This window comes from Melozone crissalis, unplaced genomic scaffold (assembly GCF_028551555.1).
Source record: "Melozone crissalis strain CALT ecotype California unplaced genomic scaffold, PUWL_Pcris_2 ptg000013l_1, whole genome shotgun sequence".
NCBI classification, from domain to species: Eukaryota; Metazoa; Chordata; class Aves; order Passeriformes; family Passerellidae; genus Melozone; species Melozone crissalis.
Window position 1 is genome coordinate 19,279,909 of NW_026535791.1, and position 24,729 is coordinate 19,304,637.

At 34.7% G+C, this 24,729-nt stretch overlaps 1 protein-coding gene across 1 annotated transcript in view; it reads right to left on the reverse strand.

The window, feature by feature from the left end:
- Positions 1 to 24,729, reverse strand: part of DIAPH3 (diaphanous related formin 3) — a 203,987-nt gene that overhangs the window by 87,301 nt on the left and 91,957 nt on the right. The window contains exons 19-21 of the mRNA XM_054271625.1: positions 21,835 to 21,936; positions 10,351 to 10,590; positions 7,682 to 7,811 (exon numbers count right to left, since the gene is read on the reverse strand). Of these exons, the coding sequence (XP_054127600.1) occupies positions 7,682 to 7,811; positions 10,351 to 10,590; positions 21,835 to 21,936 (472 nt within the window). The remainder of the gene's footprint in view (positions 1 to 7,681; positions 7,812 to 10,350; positions 10,591 to 21,834; positions 21,937 to 24,729) is intronic.

The following is a 24,729-nucleotide window of genomic DNA, read 5'->3' on the forward strand; positions in this document are numbered from 1 at the left end:
CTCTAGTTCTTCAGGTTTTTGACATTGAACATTTACATGTTTGATCAAGAATCTTTATATCTCTATTTTGTCCTGAAGATGTTTTTTGCCTCTGTCATGATCTAAGGTTGTTCCTGAACTTAAGATTTCAGCATGCCTTTGATTTCAGCAGTGTATATTAGATATATTTTCCTTTAAGACTATATTTCTGATGATAGCCTCAAATTAAGGCTAGTTCACAATATGCTGCTATTAAGTTTGGTACCATTGTCTTTGCAGCTTTCAAATTAGTGAAAACATTAAAAAAAACCAAAACAAACCTGTAAATATAACCAGCTCTTCCAAAAAAGACCATATAAAATAATTGCCAATCTTTTCTTGTGTGACTCTGAAAGCCATGGTATAAAATGTGAAGGGACATAGAAGAATGGCAGAAAATGAAAAAAAAAACCCCTCCTTAACTTTAACCCCTAATCCTGGAAGGATTCAGAAATAAACCCAAACCAAACTGAAGTACACAACTCAAATGCTAGTTAAAAAACAAAGTCAAACCCTGGGGTTCTGAATGTCAGTGAGCCCACAAAGCCAAGTTGTTTGCTGAATACAATGCATGTGTGCCTAAACAATCTCCTACTTACACCTGCTCATACCCCCCAAGCTCTCACAGTCCTCTTCCAGAATGGCTCCTGCTATTTTTGTAAGCAATAATTAGATTTCCCACCATCTGTTTTTCATGGTTAAAACAACTTCGTTCTTAGGGCTTCTGAATCTGGTTTTCTAATATCACAATTATACCAGAAGCCTCTTCACCTGCTTCTGTTTTCAAATATTTCTGCAGCATTTCAGGTGATGACTCACCAGCCCTTTAATTCTTGCATTACAATTTCTCCAGTTATTCTGGGAATACCTTATCTGATTAACTTACAATAAAATATCCTCTTTTTTTTTTGACCAAAGCCCTTATTACAGTATCAAAAATGCATGATCTTGTACTTCATGCTATTGATTTTCATTTCTTTTATTCTGCTTCCTCAGGATCACTCAGTGATGACAACCTGATTCTCCTCTCATCTGGCAAACTATCTAACCCTGTGTTAGACATGCTCATTGGTGCAATATCACAATTTTTTTTTAACCATGTTCCTTTTAAGACAGTCTTTTGTTTCTTGTCATTTTTATTCTAATGAATATTCTCCCATTGTACATAATATCAAGTGCTTTACTAAAGTGAACAGAGATTTTATGGGATTGAAAAAAATAAATTAAAAGCTACCAATAAATTCATTTTTATTTCATGCTACTCTCATTAACCTCTCTCTGCGTTGGATTATTCTTTCCTTTATAAATCTTCATATCGATAAAGTCAGATAAAGAGACATGAAATTGCTCAAATCATTATTTTTCGGATTCTTAAATAATCTGTAGTAGCAAAAACATTACTATAGCCACAACAAAACTTGATAAAAAATGTACTTACTAAACTTCTAGTTTCATCTCAATTATCTCAGGATGCAGAATATGAAACTGGTATTTACAGTATGAAAATACAGCACTCTGAATTTTTTTCTTTCAAAAAATTTCTATGAAGGATTTTCACTCCCATCTCTCCCATCCCCAGATCATTATTCTTGCTTAAAAATAAAACAATATTTAATCTAGCTTTGAAACCATACCTGTTTAATCTTAAATAGCAGAAGTAATTCCCCAAAGTGAAGCAATACTTGCATGGTCTCTCATTTTTATTGCTGCAAACCTTTTGCTACTTTTTGCATCAGTCAGTATTTCAGACATCATGCCCACACTCTATGACAATTTGCTTGGACGTTGCCATCTCCTAATCATGATTTTCATCCTCTTGTCTACCAGTATTTTGCTTCCCTTGTGCTATTATGGCCCCTTTATTCTAAGAGAGTGACAGTGACAAACTGACCTCTAGCCTGATACAAAAAATTATACCATATTATTTAAAAATATTCTGGAAATGTACTATTAGTTTTGCCAAGTGAAAATCACACTGGACTGACTAAGTTACTGAAAAATTCTCCAAAATTGTCATCATATTATAAATGCGGGATTGAAAAGAAAACTTAAATGACAAAACATAAAAAAAATCCTCACCCATATTTTCAGGTGGATTTAGAACAACTAACAAAGAAATATTGCAGAGGAAAAGTATTGAGTGTTTCTGTGAACACCAGTAAAGGTCTGAAATATCCATTAAAAGTAGCAAAAGATCTACTTGGATATACTCAGTGTCACATGGCACTGAAAATATAAAAATTATACTTTTTTTCTCAAAAAATAATGACTTCCCTTGTCTCTACAGCCACTTTCTGGCTTTCTTGCCTTTTCTCTCCCCTTTCTTCTTTGTGTGTGTGTGCCTAAGGTGCATACAACACTCTTTTTGAGATCTTTTTTTTTCCCAAAGCTCTGACAATGCCACTGGCTCTTTAGCACTCAGACTTTCCCTTCTGCAGCCAGAGTAGATGTTAGCTTCACACACGAAAAAAAACACCTAAGTAGGATTTTAGTCTCCTATTTTTAATTCAAATACAAGCATGCCAGTGTAGTGTAACTGGTAAACAATGTGGAAGCATTTGTGTGCCCAGTTCACCAGCACTATCATCAGTAGTATTAGGCTCAGATCTTACAGCAACTATGCCCTATACTACCTCCACAAGAACCCTGGCCTGCTGGACTTGTTATAAACTTCAAAAGCCTCCTGGGAGAAATGCAGTCTGACACCACATCTTTTTTTTTAATGGTCAGTTTAAGCTCAGAAAGTCTTAATATGGGAAAGAGCTGAAAACAGAAACAACTGAATGACAATTCACTGATTGTCAGCTATTCATCCCTGAGCTGCTACTGAAAGAAAGAAGCAGCTGCTAAGGCAAGCAGGGAAAAATGGCCAAGCAACAGGATGTGGCACCAGCCCTGAGCACAGGGACCAAGGTCCCCCAGTGTTACACAGCACACAGTGATATGGTACAGTGGTGGACCACGATCTGTCAAGAGACAAAACCATCTTATAACAGAAGAAATTAATTTCAGAGGAGGGAGCACAAAGAAAACCCTTGCATCAGTGGCAGCTTCCCTTGCTGAAGAATTCTTGAGCCTCACCACCTGCTTCCTGGGCACCACAAAGTGCTCAGCTGACTGCAGTGTGTTGTATACTTGCAGATAATTTATGGTAAGATTGTTAATAACTAACTGTTTTGAATATGGAGTGAGAGTGGTTAATAATGATTCCAAATGTACTATTAGCATGGAATGGCAATGACTATCAGTCCAGTAGAGTTAAAAATAAAAGTTTAAAAGTGGCCACATTTATCAATCTTCTATCCAATATTGTCACTCCAACATCAAACTCCCTGAGGTATATAGGTTGCAAGACACACAAGTCTACATGTACATCTAAATGCAACTTCAGCACCCTCCTACTCATCAAAATTAAGCTTTCTCACTTTTAAGGGTCCATACATCTGCACAATGCATTCAACTTTTTTAATTGCCTTTTTCACCATTTTAAGGTACCTCTTGCAATCGATTTCTGCATAACCCATTTGATATTTTTTGTATTTTAGCAGATATCCACATTTTTTCCCTACAGAGTATGTAACCCTGATGGCCTGAAAACAAGAGCCTGTGAATTTGTGACCCAAATCAAAACCCAAGAAATGCATAGAATAAATATACTATTTTGTTATCATTACCTCAGAAATTCTCTAGTAAGAAAAACACCCTTTCCTTATGATGTTTAGAATTCTTACGGCAGATATATTACTATTTTTCTCTCATGCTGCCCTGAGTCCTTAAGTTTTATAGGTGGAGGTGCCCTATTTTTCATTGATATAGTTTAAACTTCACATTTTTAATTTTTTAATTGAAAAAGCTTTTAATTTAATTCTAATTTCAAAAGCTTTTTTAATTTTGAAGTGAAATTAATTGTCTATAAAAAAAAAAAGAAGTTTCAAAAAAGAGAAAAAGGATATGTTACTTGTAAAGCTGTGATGAGTAAATGTCTTTTGGAGAAAGGAAAATCCGCAGCTTTACAGTGTTAGTACAATATGAAAGACTCAATACACTGTTACCTGTAAGGTCTGAGTAAATTAGAGTCAATCAAGTAAAACTGCAGCCTGCATAAATGCAATATAAAACTTCATAATACCATAAAATAAGAATTAGTAAATTGTACTGAATTACCAAAATATTTCTTGTGTGGAATACTAACAGAAAAGCAGGGAAGTAATTATGGTTAAAAGAAAGGACAGCTTTAATTATAGAAATCTTCAGGAACTGTCATATCTGTAAGCTCATTAGCTGCAATGAAAGTTCCTCCTGCTGATCTAAGAGCACTTAAAAAACAGGATTTGTTACACTTCAAAGTAAAAAAGGTATCTTTAATTCATGTACTGTAACAGTGAATTAAATCTTCTAGTATTACAGAAGTAAAAACTAAAACTTTAGCATACAATGGAAAGAAACCAAAACCACAAATTAAATACCTTAAATACCCTGAAGCAAACTTCAATTGCACAGGTCATAGGTCCCCTACTGTTTGCCTCTCAAAATTAGATTTTAAAAAATATTTTTCCTGCAACAATTATTTACATACTGTCAATATTTACTAATTTATAAAATACAATAGTGTCGCCATTAACTTGGTGCAGTCACTTGACACTGCTCTTGAAGTCTTACAAGCCATTTTAACACTGTATGATCACTGGACAATGTTTAATGAAATTAAAGAAGCATTAATGTTTCTTCTGGAAAGTATAAAAAGTAAACGAGTTGCTGAACAGTGTAATGTTCTAATGTTCACCATTTTGCATAGGAAATAACTTGAAAGAGAAGTTTTAAGAATGAGCAAGCATAAACCAAAAAAATCCAAGGCATGCTACAAATAGGCTGGCTGACACAATGACAGTCATGTCAAGGAAGAATTCTACAAAAAAGCTTCTTTAAGACACTTGTTTTGAGAAACATGTGGAAGACTCAACAATGACTCAAAGATGATTGAGCCAAAACTAACAAGTGCACAGTATAGGTCTATTTTTATGTATAAATATATGTGCAACTTCAAGTTTTCTGTTAATGTTGTTCAAATGGCATTTACACATCTTTCTACCACAATAATTTTGATGTATAATTTAAAGAACAGCTGCAAATAATTCTTTTATGCCAGATAAAAATGTGAAATTATTGTATCTGAAGACATGAATATGCAGACAGGTAATAAAACCAGCTCAATAAGAAACAGCTTGTAACAAACATATAGGAGAATAGAATATTCTTATCCAACTTCATTGATTTATAATTGGAAAATATTTTTAAGAATTGCTTCAGAAAACAAAGTTCAGTAAAACCATGAAGGGAATTAAATTCTGCCACCTGTACAAGGCCCTAACCTTTGCCAGAACAAAAGCTACAGAAGAGGATTTAAAAGCAAGTACTGGAAGAAAATGCTACCTCTATGGTTCAGGGGAAAATTGAACAATATATTAATATGACACAAAAGCAGAAAAGAGCAATGTTGTCTCTTCACCCAACAACTTTGAGGAACAAAGCAGCATATGTGTGAATAGAACCTTTCTATTGGATGACAGGAAAAACCAAGGGTGACTTCCTCCCTGCTGGGCTATCAGCAGCCTGTAACCCTTAGACATAACATTTGGACCCATTGGTTTTCCAAATTTACTGGAAGTGTAAATTGCCTCCCAGGAATGCAAATCAGGATGGATTATTTCTACTAAACCCTCAATTACAATATCTTAGAATGGAGGAAATTCTCTAAGCCCTCAGTACCAAAGCTCTGTTCTACCACAAATTGTTGTTTTTTTTTTTTTTTTTCTGGAATGCACATATCTGACTATAGAAAAGATTTTTGATTACTTCCCCTCTATCACTGCTCCTAGCAGCCATAATGATGGCTTGTAATATCTGCTATGATTTTCCAGCTCTCTTGGTCAACTTGTTAGACTTCATCAGCATATCAGTAATACATGAGACCATTACAGTAGATGTGACTGAACAGATTCATAGACTTCCTTTATAACTGACCTTCTGCTAAGCTCAAGCAAAAATAGCCATTTCATTAAAAATTTACTGTACAAAAGTCGGTGCATATTAAATCAACTTGCTTCATAAAAATGTACTTTTGCAGAAGTACCAAAAGGTTTATAAAAACTCCATGAGTTACAGTTTTTTGTGATCTGCTGGGTTTTCCAAAATTCCAGTGCAGCAGGAGTCTTTGAAAAACAGAATGGAGTTTTGCAGGGAGGGAAATTAATGTAAACAAACACACTGATACCCTAATCTGTTAAAGACATCCTAAGCTTTTGTCTTCTTCACACAGGAAAACTGAAATGCAAAATGCATCTCAGAATACGCTGTAGTAAATTCAATATATGAACTTGAAAACATGATCATTGATTTCCATCCTACCTCATACGGAGTGAGATCAAAGACTGCTAGTTATTACCAGATGCCTAGAACAGAACAAAAAGCCTGGGCTAACTGATCATTTTACTGGCTACTCTTTGAATGGTCAGTGATCTAGATCTCAGAAATTTTCCAGAAAACAGTCAGCAGTGTCATATAAGACAACCGTCTACACTGAAAATACTGCCTTCTATTAAGGATAAAAATAAACTCAACCACAATGCATACAATAACATATTAGTGATGAAAAAAAAAAATCAGTGACCAGTTAACACTGAAAATAATGCCAAACACACCAAATTAATATACAGCAGAAACTGTTTCTATTACCAGTACAAACAGCTAGGTGATAGGCTTGAAGCACTTGACAGCTATTTAAAAATAATTGAAATTTTTCAGGGTTATAATACACCAAGTAAAACTGGAAATTTTAAGAAGCAGAAAGTGAACTCTATGTAAGTGACCACTATCTCAAGTCCTCTATCAGAGGCAGCTTTTGCAAAATTGTAATTTGTGGCAGGGGGACTGACTGAGGTATGAGAGTGACACTCTACAAAAACATTATAGATAAACTTTGATATTTTCCAAACTGACATAAACTAAAATATTTTTAACTGAGCCCATCCAATCACTTTTTCCTGCCAGAGAAGGACAGTGCTAAGGTACCATCAATTTCTACCCATATGCTTTGCCTGTTTAAATTACTTAAACTTATAAAACGCGGAAAAGGAACTTTTAATTAAGAAGTTAATTTCAAAAAACTCGGCTGGTGCTTATACAGATTCTATATTGCATGATGAAACTACACATTTTTACAGACTTCCAATGCTACTGTTGCATGAAAAAGATACATGTAGGGAAGATACAACTGCTCCATGTTTAGAAAAAAATAAAATAAAATAAAGCGATGCCAGGACAGCCTTTCTACATGTCTGAATTAGAAGACGGTGAGTGATACTCTTACTGTATAAAAGATCAAAGATTGGAATTAAGATCTGGTAACAGAAAAGAACTTTTAAAAGAAATCCAGTATGGAAAATGGTTCTAGAAAATATGTTAGAGGAACTGTAATGGGAAGTCCTGTAATAAGTGTTAGAGGACCAAACAATTCAAGACCATTCGCAGCAGCTTAAACTACTGATCTGAGATATTGATTATTAATATCTATTTTTTCAATATTGTTAGTAAAAAAAAAAGCATCATCTTATACGCAAGACATTGAAATGTGTCAAAATCAAAACTTTTAGTTAGTTACACAAACCTTTACTAGCTTTATCCAAATGCTGAAAATCCTCAACAAAGTTCAGGACATCCTGATAGCTTTCTTCACACACTTCTACAAGAAAATGAAGCAATGTTGTTTTCTGGTCTGCTGACTTTGTGTCCTTCAGCTGGGAAGGGGGAAAAAAAGAAATGGAAAAATACTGAGAAAAATTTTATTTCTGGCCATTTTAATAATTGATATGCATTAGTAATTATTCATCTGAGAAAGGGAAGAGCAAACTATTAGAACAGTACATATTTTTAAAGACAGTAATGGGCTGTTTAATTTCCCCCCTTGCTAAAAATCCCTAGAAAGATCGGACTCAGTATTTTTTCATTTCACGCAATTTTTGTGTTCATATTCAAAAACAGTATACATATTTCTTTTTTAAATGTAATTATTTCAACAATACAGGGATATTTACAAAACTGTGAATAAGCGCATGAAAGTACAAAAAAGAAAAATTAAAGTTAAATCAACAAAATCTAACTATACATAATGCACGTATATCCACCGATGACATGATTTCCTTCTTTATGTATAAAATTAACTCTAACCTAAAAATATTTATGTAGTGGAAGCTGCACAAGCTCAACATGCACAAGTTCCTGTTATGAATTCTCAATACAGTAAATAAGAGCTCGTAGGTCTTATTGTTTAAAAATACTGACTTAAAGATTCTTAAATGTAAAGCTTTCTTTCTAGACTCTTTACACATATAAAATTATTTTCAAGCCTGGCCAATCTAAATCTTGCAGCTACTTGAGTAAAAATACTAACAATTGACAACTGACAAACTTCTGTTGCAGTCTTTCAAATGAGATGTTCTTTCAAATCAAAGACATTTTTATAAATAGAAAATGGCATCACATATGAAAGTGTTAATTCACTACTTAAGAACTATTTCTGCATAAAAAAAAAATTACAAAAAGTATAGAAGCATGTAGGCACAAAGTAAACAGGAGTATAAAAAGGGCTGCCACAATTACACAAAGACTTGTCCATCTGAATATCACGGCACCAAGTCCTTAACACAGTATTGATTTTTCATAATTAACTCTAAAAAGTCAGTTTATTTCCAAAGATCAAAATGCTACTGTGCTGAGATATACTCTCCCAGAGCATGCATGTTTCCCTCCAGAAAAGTGGATTAGTAACACAGTTTTCCAAATAAACAGGAAATGGAACACATATATATCAAAACTCAAAAATATATTCTAGGAGCCTTACTGTATGCAATGTTATAAAACATGATACTTCTATTGTATTGGGAATCTCACTGAAAGATGTCTCAATAACACCACGAAAAACTACTACAATGTGACACTGCGGTGCACGTAATACACTGTGATACATAACAATAGTTAGCTATAAATACAAACCTGTGTTATAAACATGCATATATTTTAATACATCAATAATTAATGAATGATTGAGTATTAGCATATCAATATTGTATCTCCTGTTCTCTTATGTAGAAGAACTAATACAGTCATTCATTCCATACTTTCATTATCTATATACATCAATCCCCTCTCCTATTTCTAGTACTCCATGGTTATCTTCAAAATCTTCATATTCTAAATCTTAATAAATTATTTCTCCAAGATAAATTCTGACTTTTGATCCCGCTCTTATTCTTTTCATAATATATTTTTGTCTTGTGCATTAAAATTACAGAGAATATAACCAGACATAGGACAGATTCTTTTAAAATCATACTTAAGTAAATGCACCTAAAGAATAAAGAACCTTTACTTTCTTCCTTCTGAATATGTTCCTCAGCAAGTTGTCTTTTTAACTCAATCACTTCATCTGCAATGTGTTAACTCCAGGTGGATGACTCATGCTTAATGCTTACTTTAGACTAGGGAAAGAATATAAGTTATTCTTTATGAATATTTATGTCATAGGCATCACATTCAACACTCAGTGAAAGAATTCTTCTGAAATATGGCAGAATAAAGATGATCAGTTTCATGAATGTAGAAGTTAACATATTGTGTTTTCTCTTGAGCAAAAAGATAAAGAAACAGAAAGACAAAGAGTACATACAAAGTTTCAAATAATTCCTTCCTTGTAAGAACTACATGTGCACTCTGAAGATTATTCAGCAATCTCCCAGGGAACATAGGAAAAAAACAACACTAAATATGGGAAAGGTAACTAGCATTAGAATGGATTATAAATTAACACCCAGAAAAGTACAGACATTTTCTTCTTTATACCTTATACAAAAGTTGAAAGAGTGAAAATTGAAGAAAAAGCAGAAGAAGCAAGAAACTGATGAAACTGAGCAACATAAGAGAATCACATAAGGAGTAAATTCATGTCCAAAAGAAAACATAACTGTATTAAAACATACTAAAATGTAATAGATGTCTTAGAAGTGCTCAGACCTGTTAAAATTACAAAACTACTATGATCACAGTGATTGGATCCTTATACAACCTTATTTAGTTTGGGTTTTTTATTATTCCCTCAAAATAAAATCACTTAAAAGTGATTAAATGCAAGCCAGTTTTAAGATGACTATTCATGGATCAACTGTACTTTTCAAACTATCAACTAATGCAAATAATAAGGAAAAAAATAGTAAGCAAATAATTAACTGCAGGAAAAACATCAAAACTATTTATGCAGTATATGGACATTTCAAAACTCACTTTACATAGCGAGCTGAGATTATATCCAAAGGTCTGTGCATTCCGAGAACCTGCATTCATGTAGTTTCCCATTAACAATACTAGTTCCAGTAGCTTGCTAAAGCTTTTGCTCTTCTTTATCTCTTCACAGGCAGCGCTGACAGCCATGATGTCAGGTTTGATGTTGTTCACCTGCTCCTCAAACTGAAGCTTAAAAAGAATAGCACTGAGCCGTGGCCGTAGTCTCTTCACGTTGCTCATCTGATTGAAAAGAAAATTTCCTTTAAAATTCATGGTACAGTTTGGCACTGTACAAATGCATACGCTCTGAAATGATTTATTGGTGTGACAGGCTTGAAGAAGCAATATATCTGCTATAACTGATAGCAAATAAATGAATGAATGAGAGACAGTTGGGTAAGCAACTGAAATCCCATCTTGTGGTTAATAGGAACTGCCCCCATCCTTTCCAAATAACTAGTATGTGTAAGCAATAAAAGATAAAGTGTCATCATATATCACATCTGTCAACTCATATACCAAATTCCATAAAACTAATCCAAGTTTATGACCCAGCAGTTGCAAAGGAATGAAAGTAGTTCACAAATTTTGTATAACTCTGGATGTACCAAAACAAGACAAATCTCATTTTCTGGTGCAAATATTTGAAAGCTGACGTCAATAAGAGCCTATGATAAACTTGCAGTAAAATAACAGTTTTGAAAAAATCTTTGAAACACTCAATATAGTATACACTAATATATACCAATACTCATACCCCCTACACTCCTGTATACTAACCTAATACAGTTCATTAGTTGCAGCTGAATGCTTCCAGGAAAACAGCTTCTGTTGATCACATACAAAAGCCTTGGCTTTTTCTATGGCTTGCTGATCATGTATTTTCAACAGAAATTGACCTCTTATATACTAGGTCACCAAATTCTCACTCCAGACACACTTTGCACATTGTTTACTACATCCACACAAGGAACACTAAAACATTATTCAATAAGCTGCTTATCTTCTTTTTCCTATCCCTGTTTTCTCATCAATTTCATTAATTCCATAAGATCTTCTTTCTCATGCTTGTCTTCTTCTTTCTCAAGACATGGTTCAAGACAATAATTTCTTTACAATTCTCAAAATCTTAAACTAAGTTTTTACTTTTTTTTACTTTTTCTCTTAAGAAGGAACACATTGTTTCCAGCTATCAGTACTTCTCAATGCAAGAAAGAAGCAATAATATTGGTACTTCTCCTACAAAGCAGTAGGCTTCATACAATGGCCTTAAACTTTTGCCTTTAAATTGGACATATCCCCCTCCAAACCACAGTGATACCTCAGGGTTTTACAGACTATTTCTCAACACAGATCTAGTCTACCAATGTGAAAATTCCTGTGACAGCGCAGCATTCATAAGTCATATGGCACTGATTATCCCCAGAGACTCAGTGTAAAGGATAATGGTGACACTCCATCCATTTTCAGTGTAAAGTGAAACTGAAGGCTGTCTCATCCAAAGGGTTTGATATAGAGGCAGAAGAGGATGGAATTTACAATCTATTTTATTGGTTTTACTGTGACAGTAGAAGAAAATAAAATCAGGTAGAGTTAACGTTTTATGTCACTAGGCCATTTCAGAAATGCCTGAATAGCTGTGCAGCCACATGATGATATCTCATTGAAGTAAACACACCATTTGGATTTTAGTTCAGGTAAAAAATCATGATGTAAAATAAGAAATAATTTCCACTAACCGTACCTTGGTTTTCATCATAGAGCACATCACATAATCAGATGTCTTTCAGATTAAACTAGGTTGAAAATCAACTGTTGTACTTTAGTTGACTGATTGCCTCCAGCCTGGTCGTCAAGTAAAACACTTAAAATGTACTCTTTGAACATTATTAGCTCAGTACCAACTGTAGACAGATATTCTGTTCTTATACTACATGAAATAGGATCCACCAAGTGTGGTAAAATTCTTCTTAAGAATGGATAAATAAGGATAATGGCACTTGAATTTGAACAGGGCATTTCACAGCAAAATAGAAACAGAAATACCTGAATTCCACATGAAATTAAGACAGTACTCTAACAACTTTATACCTAATTTAAGAATAACTACATAAAAGAATGTTAAGGTAGTAGGCAGAAGCAAGTGTCATAAATTCATTCCACAAGTTCTGTCAGGAAGAATCACTATTAACTCCTTCTCCTCAATTATCTTACTAAATTTGTACTACTACTACTCAGCATCTTGAGAACATGTTTTTAGTTATAAGTTTTGTCCTAAAGTTAGCCGGAAAAAAATTGGGACTAGACTAGGAAAAAAACCCCCCATCATTCCATTGAAATTATCAAGATTTTTACTATTTAATACCATACTCAGGGTACAATAGAGATGACCATTAATATTAAACCATAGAAATTACAAAAATTCACTGTAAGTTGCATTGATTTTAAATGATACTGAATTCAAGATACTACTGAATCACCAGAGGATCTATCATTTGTTGATGCTTGGCTTTTCAGACAGGCAGATCCTCAAAACTGAAATATTCACGTACTTTAGACCACAGAGATGTGTTGCACAAACATGAGCATGCACATCTGCATAAAAAGTGCAAAGTTTTCATCAGAACCACTTGAAATACAAGAAATTTCGATGTCCAGTACATAAGTATGCAATTCTTAAAGTTGAATGCAGAAATATGTAATCTTAAAAATTAGAAACAGGAACACATGCCAGAAACACAACAAAACTGCCACTGGGATTGTTATTATTGCTATTACTAGTATTATTGTTGTTGTTGAAAATGCTCTGAAATCCATGCACAATGCATGTTGTTGGTATTATTTCTTTACTTGTTTGCTAAGTCAAAAATTGAGAAGAGTTTCTTTAGTAACATATGGCTTTTTTGTGACATGTAGTTCAGTTATATTTAAACTGTAAAATCCATACACCCTACCACAAGAGGTGCTAAGAATCTAAGTGTTGCAATGCTGACCATCTTATGTTAACATCCCTTATTTTTTTATAATCCGAGTATAAGGACATAAGTTTACGTCAGTTTTGATAGTGGAATTCCAAAAACAAACAATCCAAATAACTAAAACAGGAAGTTGAATTAGAAACCTATACATGTCAGAGAACTCAGTGCACAGGTAATGAATTGTACTACTTTTTAAGTAATAGTCCACAAAAAGAGTTTCACTACAAGCAAGTACAAACGGGAGCTGACTTAGGGGTTGAGATACCCAGTAGCAGCACTCACAGATCTCTCATCCAACAGCAAAGACAGGTTCTCCTCTCAAATACAGCATAAATCACAAGGCAACTACAAGAATGTGCAATCTGATATATGTGTACTCTCACTATCTTTTTCTGTTGATGTCAAGCAAAGGAAAGCATCTCAGAAGTTCCACTGACACTACATTTTGATCACTGAAGGGGTTTCATTCCTGTCACAAGCTCATAGAAAAAAACACTGCAAGCACTTCAGTTTCATGCCTTCTTTAAAAGGAGTACCAGTGCTGAGGCTGTCAGACCACCTGAAAATGTTCTCATTCAAAAGGTAAAATAACAGTTACAGCCAAGCTGACTCAAGAGAGCAAACTGGAACACCATTCCCTGTGGAAAATGTATGGCTTTCACCTCTGCAGCATCAGTGAACTCCTAAGAGTGCAGAGGTAAAAATGACACTTATCTTGAAAAACAGGAAAAAAAAATCAGATAGGGAAGGACTGATACCTTAACAGGTACTTTATCACGTTTAAAGAAGATAAAAGAACATCCTGCTCAATTTGAAAAGGACAGCCAACATGCCTAAATCTTAGTGAAAACCAGCAGCATTCTGGAAAGATCAAACATTATTTCACACTATGGGAAGTCAATTTGCGATAAAAACCAGTATTTTTGTTGAAATGTTTTTATGTATAGTGGAAATAGTACCTCTTTCTTCACCTTTGACATACTCTTTTTCCTCAAGGAAATACTAATAAAGTCAAGAACTGCCAATACAAAATTAAAATTACTTAAGAGAAATTGAGTACACATATAAACATATATATATATATATATATATATACACATACCCACATATTTATATGTATGTATTCATGCAAACAATTGAACTAATGACTTTTCAGCCTCATTAGCAATGATGGAGAGCATGTCATGTTACTCTGCTTCTCCAGCCTGAATTATAAACAGCTTGAATCACTAAGTAAGTTTTTTGCAAATCAAATATTTTCCTAAAGGATATTCAGAGCAGAATAGAAGGCAGTGTACTGTAAGTGACACGGGGACAACACCTATCAATTACCTCCTAGCTGCACACAGGCAGCCTTCTTTGTCTTGTGGATGACAGTGCACTGATTCACAGTGCAGAAAATCCCTGGTACTGTTTTGGATTGCATTATGTTCAACAAAGATGGCCCAGCAAGGTCAGTGAGCACATCTCAGAATTGCCCATGGGGGCTACACAGCTGTCAAAATAAGCTGAGCTTACAACCTTCAGGCTGAAATTCACAGGAAGGTAAGTTCTGTGAAAAGAAAGTAGCCCTTTTCTTTTGTCTTATCCAAAAAAATACAATTAGATGTACTGACATCTTGATCAGTATGAAATGCAGACCGCTTTTGTTTCTCCAAGTTGAAACCAGACAATATTTTCCTAAAAACGAAACTTCCAAGAAGGAGAGGGTCCAAATTTCCAAAATTCTTCTATTTTTAGCTGGCCTAACAGATGTCTGAAAGGCTATTTTCATTAAAAGACACATATGGAGCAGATGCTATCAGACTGAAAAGGTTGCCTCATGGGAAACCAAGTCAAGAGCTTAATATAGGTAAAAATCCTCTGTAAAACCTCTAATTCATACAGGTAGCAAGAATAAATAAAGTAACACCAGAAGTCAAGGGCAGATGTCATTGAGGAATTCAAAAGCAAATATTATAGCATCAAACCAAATGGAGAAAAGTTTCTGAAACTGTATTCCAGATCGAAAAATCTGGTAAGCCTGACTTTAAAATAAAGCCTCATTTTCTGTCTGGCTATTACTAGGAATCCACCTCGTAATGAAAAGTCTACTATAAGGAATATCCCAACACAGAGGTCATGAAGACACATGATCAAGGTCTGGATGAGAATGTCTCAAAATCATGACAGCAAGTTTAGTACTTCCCATCAGGTTCAACCATCATAACAATTCCCACATAATAGTGGAATTTGATGTTACATAGCTTGCAGCTGATTTTGATGTCTTTGATGTGACAGACAAGACCCACTTCAAAACAGTTCAGGCCTCCAACCATTTGCATCATCTTCTCTACTGACCCAACAAGGTGTGTCCCAGTTAATTTTCTCAGAAGGAAGATATGTGTCTATGATCATGACAGTACTGCTAAGGAAAAAACACTCTACTGTAGAGCTTCTGTAGCCCTCTCAATAGTGAATTCAGTAATGACTGGGGAATTTTTATCCAATGGTTAGTTGGGGTATTTGGAACCACAGTTAATCTGTGGCAAAAACAGTCTGACATGTCACATAAGTGAATGCTGCAGATGACAGTTTGCATGACTTGGAGAGTTTCTCAGTTCTACAAAATGATCACAGGGAAAGCAAATCCTACAGCACCTGGAGCTCCACTGGGCTCTAATGTCTGAAGCAGGAAAGGCGAAATATCTGCATATTAATTTCAGGCTCTAGGGATTTAATAAGTACTGATCAGCCTCATGGTTCTTTCAGCACAGCTGCCCTACACTAGCCAGTCATTTGGATACCTAACTCAATTTAGGTGGCTAAATTCCAAGAAATCCTTGAATTTGCTGAGTTAAAATGGCAGGATCATGGTCCCTACCACACACAAAAGTGTCTCCTTATGATACGTAATGCATGACATGATCATTAGAGGGTTGCTTACATTACTAGTGAAGAAAAACATCAAATCGGATCCAGGACAGGCTCTTGATAGAATGTGCAAAGTGAATGGCTGGAAGCAAAAGATGAGGACCCTTCAGAGATATAACATTCCTGCTCTGAAGCTGCAGCAATATCTGCCAAGAAGAGAACTGAGATAGCCTGTGTGTGGGCTAGAACAAATAACAAGCATCCACTTAGCCATCTGAATTAATATCAGGCAGTAAGACAATTTTTTTTAAATTGTTCTTTAGATTAACTACACAAAATGGTTTTACCAGAACTAAACAAGAGATAAGAGTCAGGCTTGCTTCTACTGAAGCATTTACAGGAGCACTCATCTGTAATATGGCATCACAAAGGAATTAATACAAGCCAATCCAATGGCAATTGCAAACAGTCAGATTATTGCAGATCATTCATGATGGCCATTTTCAGAAGGTATTCTGGAGCCTTGCTCTCCACCCTTACCTAGGTTCAAGGTTTGAAAAACATCAACATTACAGGAGTTAAGGATGTTCTGCTTCGCAACAGCATAGATAACTTGACTGCAATTTGTCATAAAGATTCTTTAACTCTCACAGATGGCATATAAAAGAAAGTTAATTTTTGGCAACACTCCTGGAAAGGCTGGAAATACCGATAAAGAACACTGACAAGGCAGAGCAGCAGATACACATGACATCTAGAAGACACAGAAGATAAGGTTTGCAGATAGAAATTAACACAATCAAAATATCTCACAGCCCAGATGCACGTCAGCACTTCAGAATTTTAAACAGACTGAAATGTCACTAGGTATGGCTCTGTCCAAGCATCAAGTCTTATGAAAGGCAGAGTACGCTTCTGCAGACACAGTGATAGTATGATATTTTCCAGACAACAGTGAAAAAACATTAATACATTTTGAGTTATCCTCAACGAGAATATACAGGTGAAACTATCAGCTGAATATGGAATTGATCAATTTAAGTGTCTTCTGAATTATGTAAGACAAACTAGCCTTCATCAGGCCTCACTCTAATCTTCAATTTACTCTAGTGAAATCTTTTCCTTTGGTACGAACTCATTAAAAACACATCCATCAGTGAACAAGCTGTGAAGCCACATGAGGATTGCTTGCCAAATTCTATTTGGGTTAGCTGTCAGTGAATTTCACAAGGTCTGAACATTAATTATTTCTGAAACAATATTTTGTAATTCCCTCAATTTTGTCTTTGAGCAAATATAAGTGATCAAGGAAAAATCTGTTTCTTTTTTTTTTTCACTACCAGACAATATGGGATCTTTCTGAATGTCTCAGATTACAAGAAAAGAAAGACAGCAGGAGCTATCACATGTGGCTCTTGAGACAGTATTCTCATATGTAAAAATGCTAGTACACTTGCATACACCTGAGGTCAAATGTCTACTAATAGCATCCTGTGAAGTATCAGAAACTTTTTACATTAGAAGTGTTTATAAACAACATCAAAACTTTGATTTGTTAAATGGAATTGCATTTATAGATTTCAAACCACATAATAAATTTAATATGGACCACGACCATTTTATACCACTAAGGATTACAGGCACTGATGAGGCTACATAAAATCCTAGAATTTTTTTGTGTTGGAAGGAATCTTAAAAATCATCTAGTTCCAACTCCCCTGCCGTGGATAGGGACACCCTCCACCAGACCAGGTTGCTCTGAGCCTCATTCAACCTAGCTTTGAAAATTTCCAGGGATGGGACATCCACATTCCCTGGGCAACCTGTTCCAGTTGTCTCATGTTGGAATTTACTACTGGATTCAGCTATATGCATGGAGCATTATCAATTCAGAACTACTTTTTGGAATGGTTCCTAGTGCAACAAACAGCTAAAATATGTTGTCATGGGTAGGCCTGAAGCCTTAGCACTGCTTTGTGGACAAGAGAGGGAGGAGAGGCAGATGAGTGGTGCTATAAAGTTGGGAACTGCAGTTACAGGATACTGAGGGGAGGGGAGGTGCAGCAAAGATCTGGAACCATCTGATATGGGACTAAACATTGCCATGCACCTCTGTGCCTCGATAAGTGCCCTGAAATGTCAGACCTAGAGGCACAGGGATCCCTGATAAAGAGCATCAAACTGTGATTTCTTAAATGGAATTGCATTCATGGATATCAAAGCATATAATAAATTTGAAATAGTCTAGGACTATTTTACAACACAAAGAATTACAGCCACAGTAAATAAACAAGTGTACCTCAAATCACAGAATGGAATTCTATGAGAATTCAGAACATTCAAGCTCTGAACAGCTAGAAGATGCTTGTGCCCAACTTCCTAATAAATAAGATGTTAACCAGCGGTATGGTAATAGTTCAGTAAAAATCCATTAAACCGATTACTGCACTCAAAGTATCAGTCATGATCAATAAATCTAACTAGTAGTTATTACATCAACTTCACTGAAAACAAATTAGATTAATATTTACTAAATTATCTACTCCTTAAACATTTCTTTGATATGATGACAGACACTACACCAAAAATTATGAAAAAATACTCTCTAAAAAAATACCTTTTTCTTAGTAGGAAAGAACTACCTGCAAAACAAATCAGCACTGCTAAAAATCCTAAAGCAACAAAATATTTATACTGTCCATTGAAGAAGAAGAACCAGGTACAAAAAGTAAAAACCTCCAAAATACAATCTCTCTCAACAGTTACCAAGATGAACATCTAGATGAAACCTCATTCATCTCCAGTGGGTTTCGTATTGCACAAAGATAATCTTCACCATTATCAAGTTTTATTCAAGATTCAGCATGCTGCTAGTAAAGACGAGGTTGTGAGTTTGATCCCTGTAAGGGCTATGCCCTTAAGAGCTGGACTCAATGATCCCTGTGGATCCCTTCCAACTGAGAATACTCTGTAATTCTGTGGTAATTAATGAAATTACCAAGAAAACAATATGAAGGCTAGGGAAGTTTTTAAGAAGTTTTGGAGAAGTTGATTGCAGTAAGTAAAACCAAGTACAAAACAAGAACCATGGTAAAACAAGATGCAATTGAGTATTTATGTTTCATCAAGCACAAGTTTGATGAAAACCTCATCATGAATTTGAAATACCCCATGAATTTGAGCAAGAAAATACAACATTCAATATAACATCAAGTTAAGGTAATAATAGCAAACTAAATTTTTAGTAAGATGAACAGAATTAATGCAGTTGTCATGAAATAGTTAATGAATCTGTACAAGCCCCTCCCTGTCCCCTTCCCACCCCCAAAAAAACCCCACAATTCTAAACCAAAAACAAAGCTCCACAGTAAAACATGATAATATCTGTGCTCTGAGACATTGGCCTGGAGTAAGTGAAAGAAAGAACCTAGTGGAAAATAGTTTATCTAAAGAAAACCCAAAGTCTGGAAGAGAAGATAAGGGCTATAAAGGATTTATTTTATACTTACTGCTGAATGAACAGAAAATATAAAAATGATAAATAACTGAAAAAAGAGAAGGCAGAAACCACAAAAGCAACTCATAGGGTCAATTCAAAGAAAACAAATCCTCACAACCGTAAGACAAAACCCCAAACAAAAACCCAAAACCACAAGCAACACTCATGAAGGAAACCTGAACTGTTTAGAATCATGCTCTCAAGGTCTTTAAGCCAACAACAAAATTTAATTGACTTTTCTTGAAACATACAATACTGTAACAGTCACTGCCAGCCAATATCTCACTAAGTGTCTCGCTGTTGGTTTCAGAGTATCGAATCCTGACTTTCAATTCAAAGCCTGAAAGATAATGGGTTTCCATGATGAAAAAAAATTTATCACACAAGTAGTAATTAGCCATTTATTCACTATTTAGATTCTTCCTTAGGAGTCAAATAGTTTAATTGTTCCTTTAATCACAACTTCAGAGAAAATTAACATGGAATCTCCTAATTCTCTAAAAAAACATAACTATAAAACACTACTCATCTAAAAGACTTCAAGCCTTGCATTGTGTATTCAAGTTTGATTCTCCCCATTTAAAACAGACAGCAAAAATTAAGACATAAACCAATATTTAAGGAAAAACAAACAAAACCAACAAAATCAGCAATAATGTGAAGATTCACATCAGCATTATCAGTGGCATCCTAAGAAATGGGAAGAATTTCTCAGCCCACTCCGTGGACAGCAATAACAGAAAATATCCAGGAGTGCCAGATGGAGCTTGAAGAACTTTGATGAAAAGTAAATGGATAGGATTCCGTATTCAGACTAAAAGAAAGTGACTTATTCAAATTTTCTCCCATTGGAACAGAAATGAAAAATGTTTCATGTAATAAACATTGTCACTTGTTCTCTCAAATCCCCTCTACTACATGCATAGAAGCTGTGACATGACAGAAACTGTTCCTGATGATGGGGTTTGGTCTTGTTTGTGGACTTTGTTTTTTGATGTTTTGCATAGAAAACCAGGAAAAGCAAGGACTTGCACTTTTCAGTTAGTGGGAATCTGGCTGTTCCTTCAGAAAATAAGCTCCAGAAATTTTTGAGATATAAGAACTCTTATCATTTTGTCCATTTATTTTATTTTTCTGAGTTATCACATTGCCTCAACTTTTAAACACAAATTTATCAGAAAAGTTGGGCCAGATGCAACAAAACTCTACCTACACTGTTACTGGTCTAGCTCTTCTCATCAACTGACAGTTCCATCTAACTGAGTAAGGATTATTCCCTCATGGGGAATTCCCTCAGATAAGGTAATCTTAGGAATAACCACCTTAGGTTTAAGCTCCAGGAATGGACAAGAAAAATCAAAGCCTTGTACAGATTTATGCACCAGGAAACTACATAGCATTACTCTGTGTTTGTCTGGATGAAGTAATGACCAACTACGAATTATGAGCTATAGAGAAATTAGATGCAAACTGTATTTCCACAAAAAGCATCAACTGCCAGCTCTGAAAGTAGCATTTTCTTTTTTTCACTTCCAGTCTTCCTTTGTGAATTCAACCTGGAAGATACTACAAACCTATCTTTCCAGAGGGAAGGGAAAAAGTGATTAGGGATGCTCTTTACAGGACATGGTATAAAACAGAGGCGGCAGGAGGAAGAATAGGTCAGCATGATCACTATGACATTATGTTCTTCTCATTTACATAGAGAATAGAAACAAAAATGTAAGTGTAGAAAACCTCAGTTAAAAAAGTTCAGATTTTTTAATGCAAACAAAAGTAAGGCCAAACTATTTTAGCTATGAAAATTCAAAAATAGCTCTGTATCTCCCAGTGAAACTTTGCCACAGAAAATAACAAAGTTTTTATCATTTTGGTTTGGTTTCTTTTGCAAATACAAATAACTTGTTTAAACAAAGAGACTTCAAAATCATTCCAGAAGTAATGTTTCAATAATCAGGCCTTTCACCTCCATGGATATGTCCAACAAAAGTCCAGTTGAATGGCAGCACCTGTAATCTTCTCCCAGTCTGGAACCCCTTCACTTTTAGGAAGAAGCAACTGTTTTGGTTTTTTTCTATAATATTATATTAACACTGTATTTCCAGAAAGGACAAAAAAAAAAAAACCAACCAGTGATAATAAAACAGAACTCACCACAACACCAAACTGCTCTGGCTCAGACAAATTGTTATACTCATTCTTGAACTTGGACAATGCATTCAATTGCTCTTGTTCAGGGAGGTGTTTTATTAAATTCTGTAAAGGAAAATAAAATAGGCTTAAAAATCTCAGATTCAATGTTGCTTCTATTATGGTAAACAAACAGGTTTACACATGCATTACTGCCATACAGTCCAAAGACAACACTCTTTCCTGAAGACAGCAGAATGTACATAGCAACACACAAATTAAAGTAACTGAGAGTGTAAAAGATAAGTGATGCAATACTGCCAGCAATACTGCAATACTGACACTGATTCTACACACTTTTGTAGCATTTTTTTAAAAGAGTTTTTAAAGAAGGAATGTGCTTGATAGGCATGATGGAAACAGAACACTTCAAAGCAAACAAAACAGGAACTTTAAGTATAACATAACCACCCAAAGTCTGGCAAGAATTACTAATGCTAGATAAAAAGTATTTTGGAAAAGAATAATTAATTTTCTAGCATTTCAAAACAAAAGTTTAAACCCATTACACTTATTTACTTACTTACACTACTACTTAGCATGACAACTTGCTAAAAGTAGTAAATCAGAGGTGAAATTCAGCTTCAGCTGAATTCTGAACTCAATATGGGGAGGTTGGACACATATAAAGTGAATGTCTCACAGGTAAGGGAATCAAACATTTCACCTTCATCTGTTCCCCCGAAGAATCCTCTGACTCCCTGAAGCTTCTTGAACACTTAGACACATATTATCTACAAAAAGACACTCACAATTGGGCACCTGAACCCCACTCTAATTAGCTTCTGCTAGGCTGGCTAAAAATGGCTTTTTGGATATTCTGGAAATAGAAAGCTTCTCATACACTTAATTGTGGTATAAAATTTGAATCAGTAGCTCAATTCTGTCCCTTCCCAAGCTGACTGCTGCAACTACCAGGCAATAGCCAGAGTCCCTAAGGCCTGCTGTGTCTCTCAGATCATGACTCTTGTGTTTCTGGTTGCACATTGGTTAAGCTTCTGTCACAGTGGGAAAAACACCAGAAAGATTTTCCTTTCTTAAAACACTCTTTGGTCTACTGGTAAGCTCACTCTCCTGAACTTAAGATTCAATCCTTTCAACACTGAAGCCAATCTAGGATACACAGCCACTCCACTACTATTACCATATTTCAAGAAAGAAACAAGACAAACTTCCCCATTACTTGACGGAAAAGGCAGACATTTTGGTTGCCAACATTTGTTTTATTACCTCTCAAGTAAATAGCTTTGGTGATATACAATGAGCAAAAAAGAATTTGTTTCAGTTAGTGAGCCAAATCTCCATCTGAAAGTCTTAAAAAACACTAATTTTACCCACTAAAGATTCTGATTCCTTCATAAACAGGAAACTTAGCCAGTTAAGATATAAAAATTACCTCTCTGGGGCCAGGCAGATAAAAAGTCATACCTGTGCTTTGCTTAACACACTTCTTTAGTTTAAGAAGAACAAATTTTACTCTTTTCAGTAGTAGCTGAAAAATATCCCTAAATCAGTAGACTGATTCAACAGAATGTCCATACTCAAATAAGGATTTTGGTAAGAAAAGACAAAACTATTAAAAATGCAGGAACGAAGATGCTTGAAACAATAATGTAAATTTAAATTTTAGGAGCTTGATTTAGATATGATCAAACTGAATTTTAGTGGAACAGCAGTCATACATATCCTTACTACTCTCACATTTGGAAAATATTTTTGTAAAACAGACTACACTTATTAATTATGGATGAAGATGTCTGGCAATAAATCAGTAACACTGAGCAAAAATGAAAGGGTACAAAGTGTAAAAGATACATTTTAAATTAGAAATTCATAACACACCTATTTCTTTTTTTGATACCCAGCATTCCCAAACACAGCTCTAAATATAATACAATTCCTTAATATGTACTGAAATTAAAATGCTATTCTTTGATGCAGAAATAGTTTTCATATGAAGAAAAACTGCCCACAAAACTTTCAAAAACCAAAAACAGTCAAGTGTTAGATGAATATTTTCAACGTTGAGCATCAGAATATAAAAAAAAGCAACCAAAACAGAAGGAGCAGCTGATATCAAAGCAGGTTTTATGGTGTTCAGATAAAGCTTTTGAGCAGCTACAGATGAAACACATTTTGAATATCAAACAAGGAATAAGCAGGAGAAAGAATTTTGACTGTGTCACGGGAAATATTTCAATAATTAGTCAATGAGTCTTTGGATTACAACATGGCTTTTGGAGTTTTTACATTTTGAAGTGCTAGATTTAATTTCTAACTGAAGCGAGGAATGGAGACAGATGGAGAGAAAATACATTTTATTTCTTAAGCATAACAAGAGCTGGATTAAGAACAAATTTCCAACTTCAGAAACAGTGATTATTAGGACCCACTGAACAAAACAGTTACAACTAAACAAAAATATCTGCTGAAAGGAAGAAATTTCTGAAAAGGAGAAGTACCATACTCTCTAAGGTAACCTGTATGAATGAAGAAAATTAGCCATATATGGCTGTAAAATTAGCCATATATGGCCATATTTCCCTCTTCTCAGAATGATGAAATACATGGAACATATTTTCATAGCATGGTCATAATGCATACTTGAATAGTATGTGGAAGGTAGAAATAGAGACATAGAGCTCAATACTTAAAGTTATTTAAAAGTATATATGAAGGTGCATACCAACTTTTTGAAGCAATGGGGCACATTGTTTTACCACTTTCAAAGACAGATGGGTGTTTTAAGTCCTTTTTCAAGTTCAAACTTAGTCCATTTTTCAAAGTTATTATAGGGTTGTTTTACTCAGAAACAAGCAATTTGGATGAACCCATTTGATAAATATTGTTACATCTAAA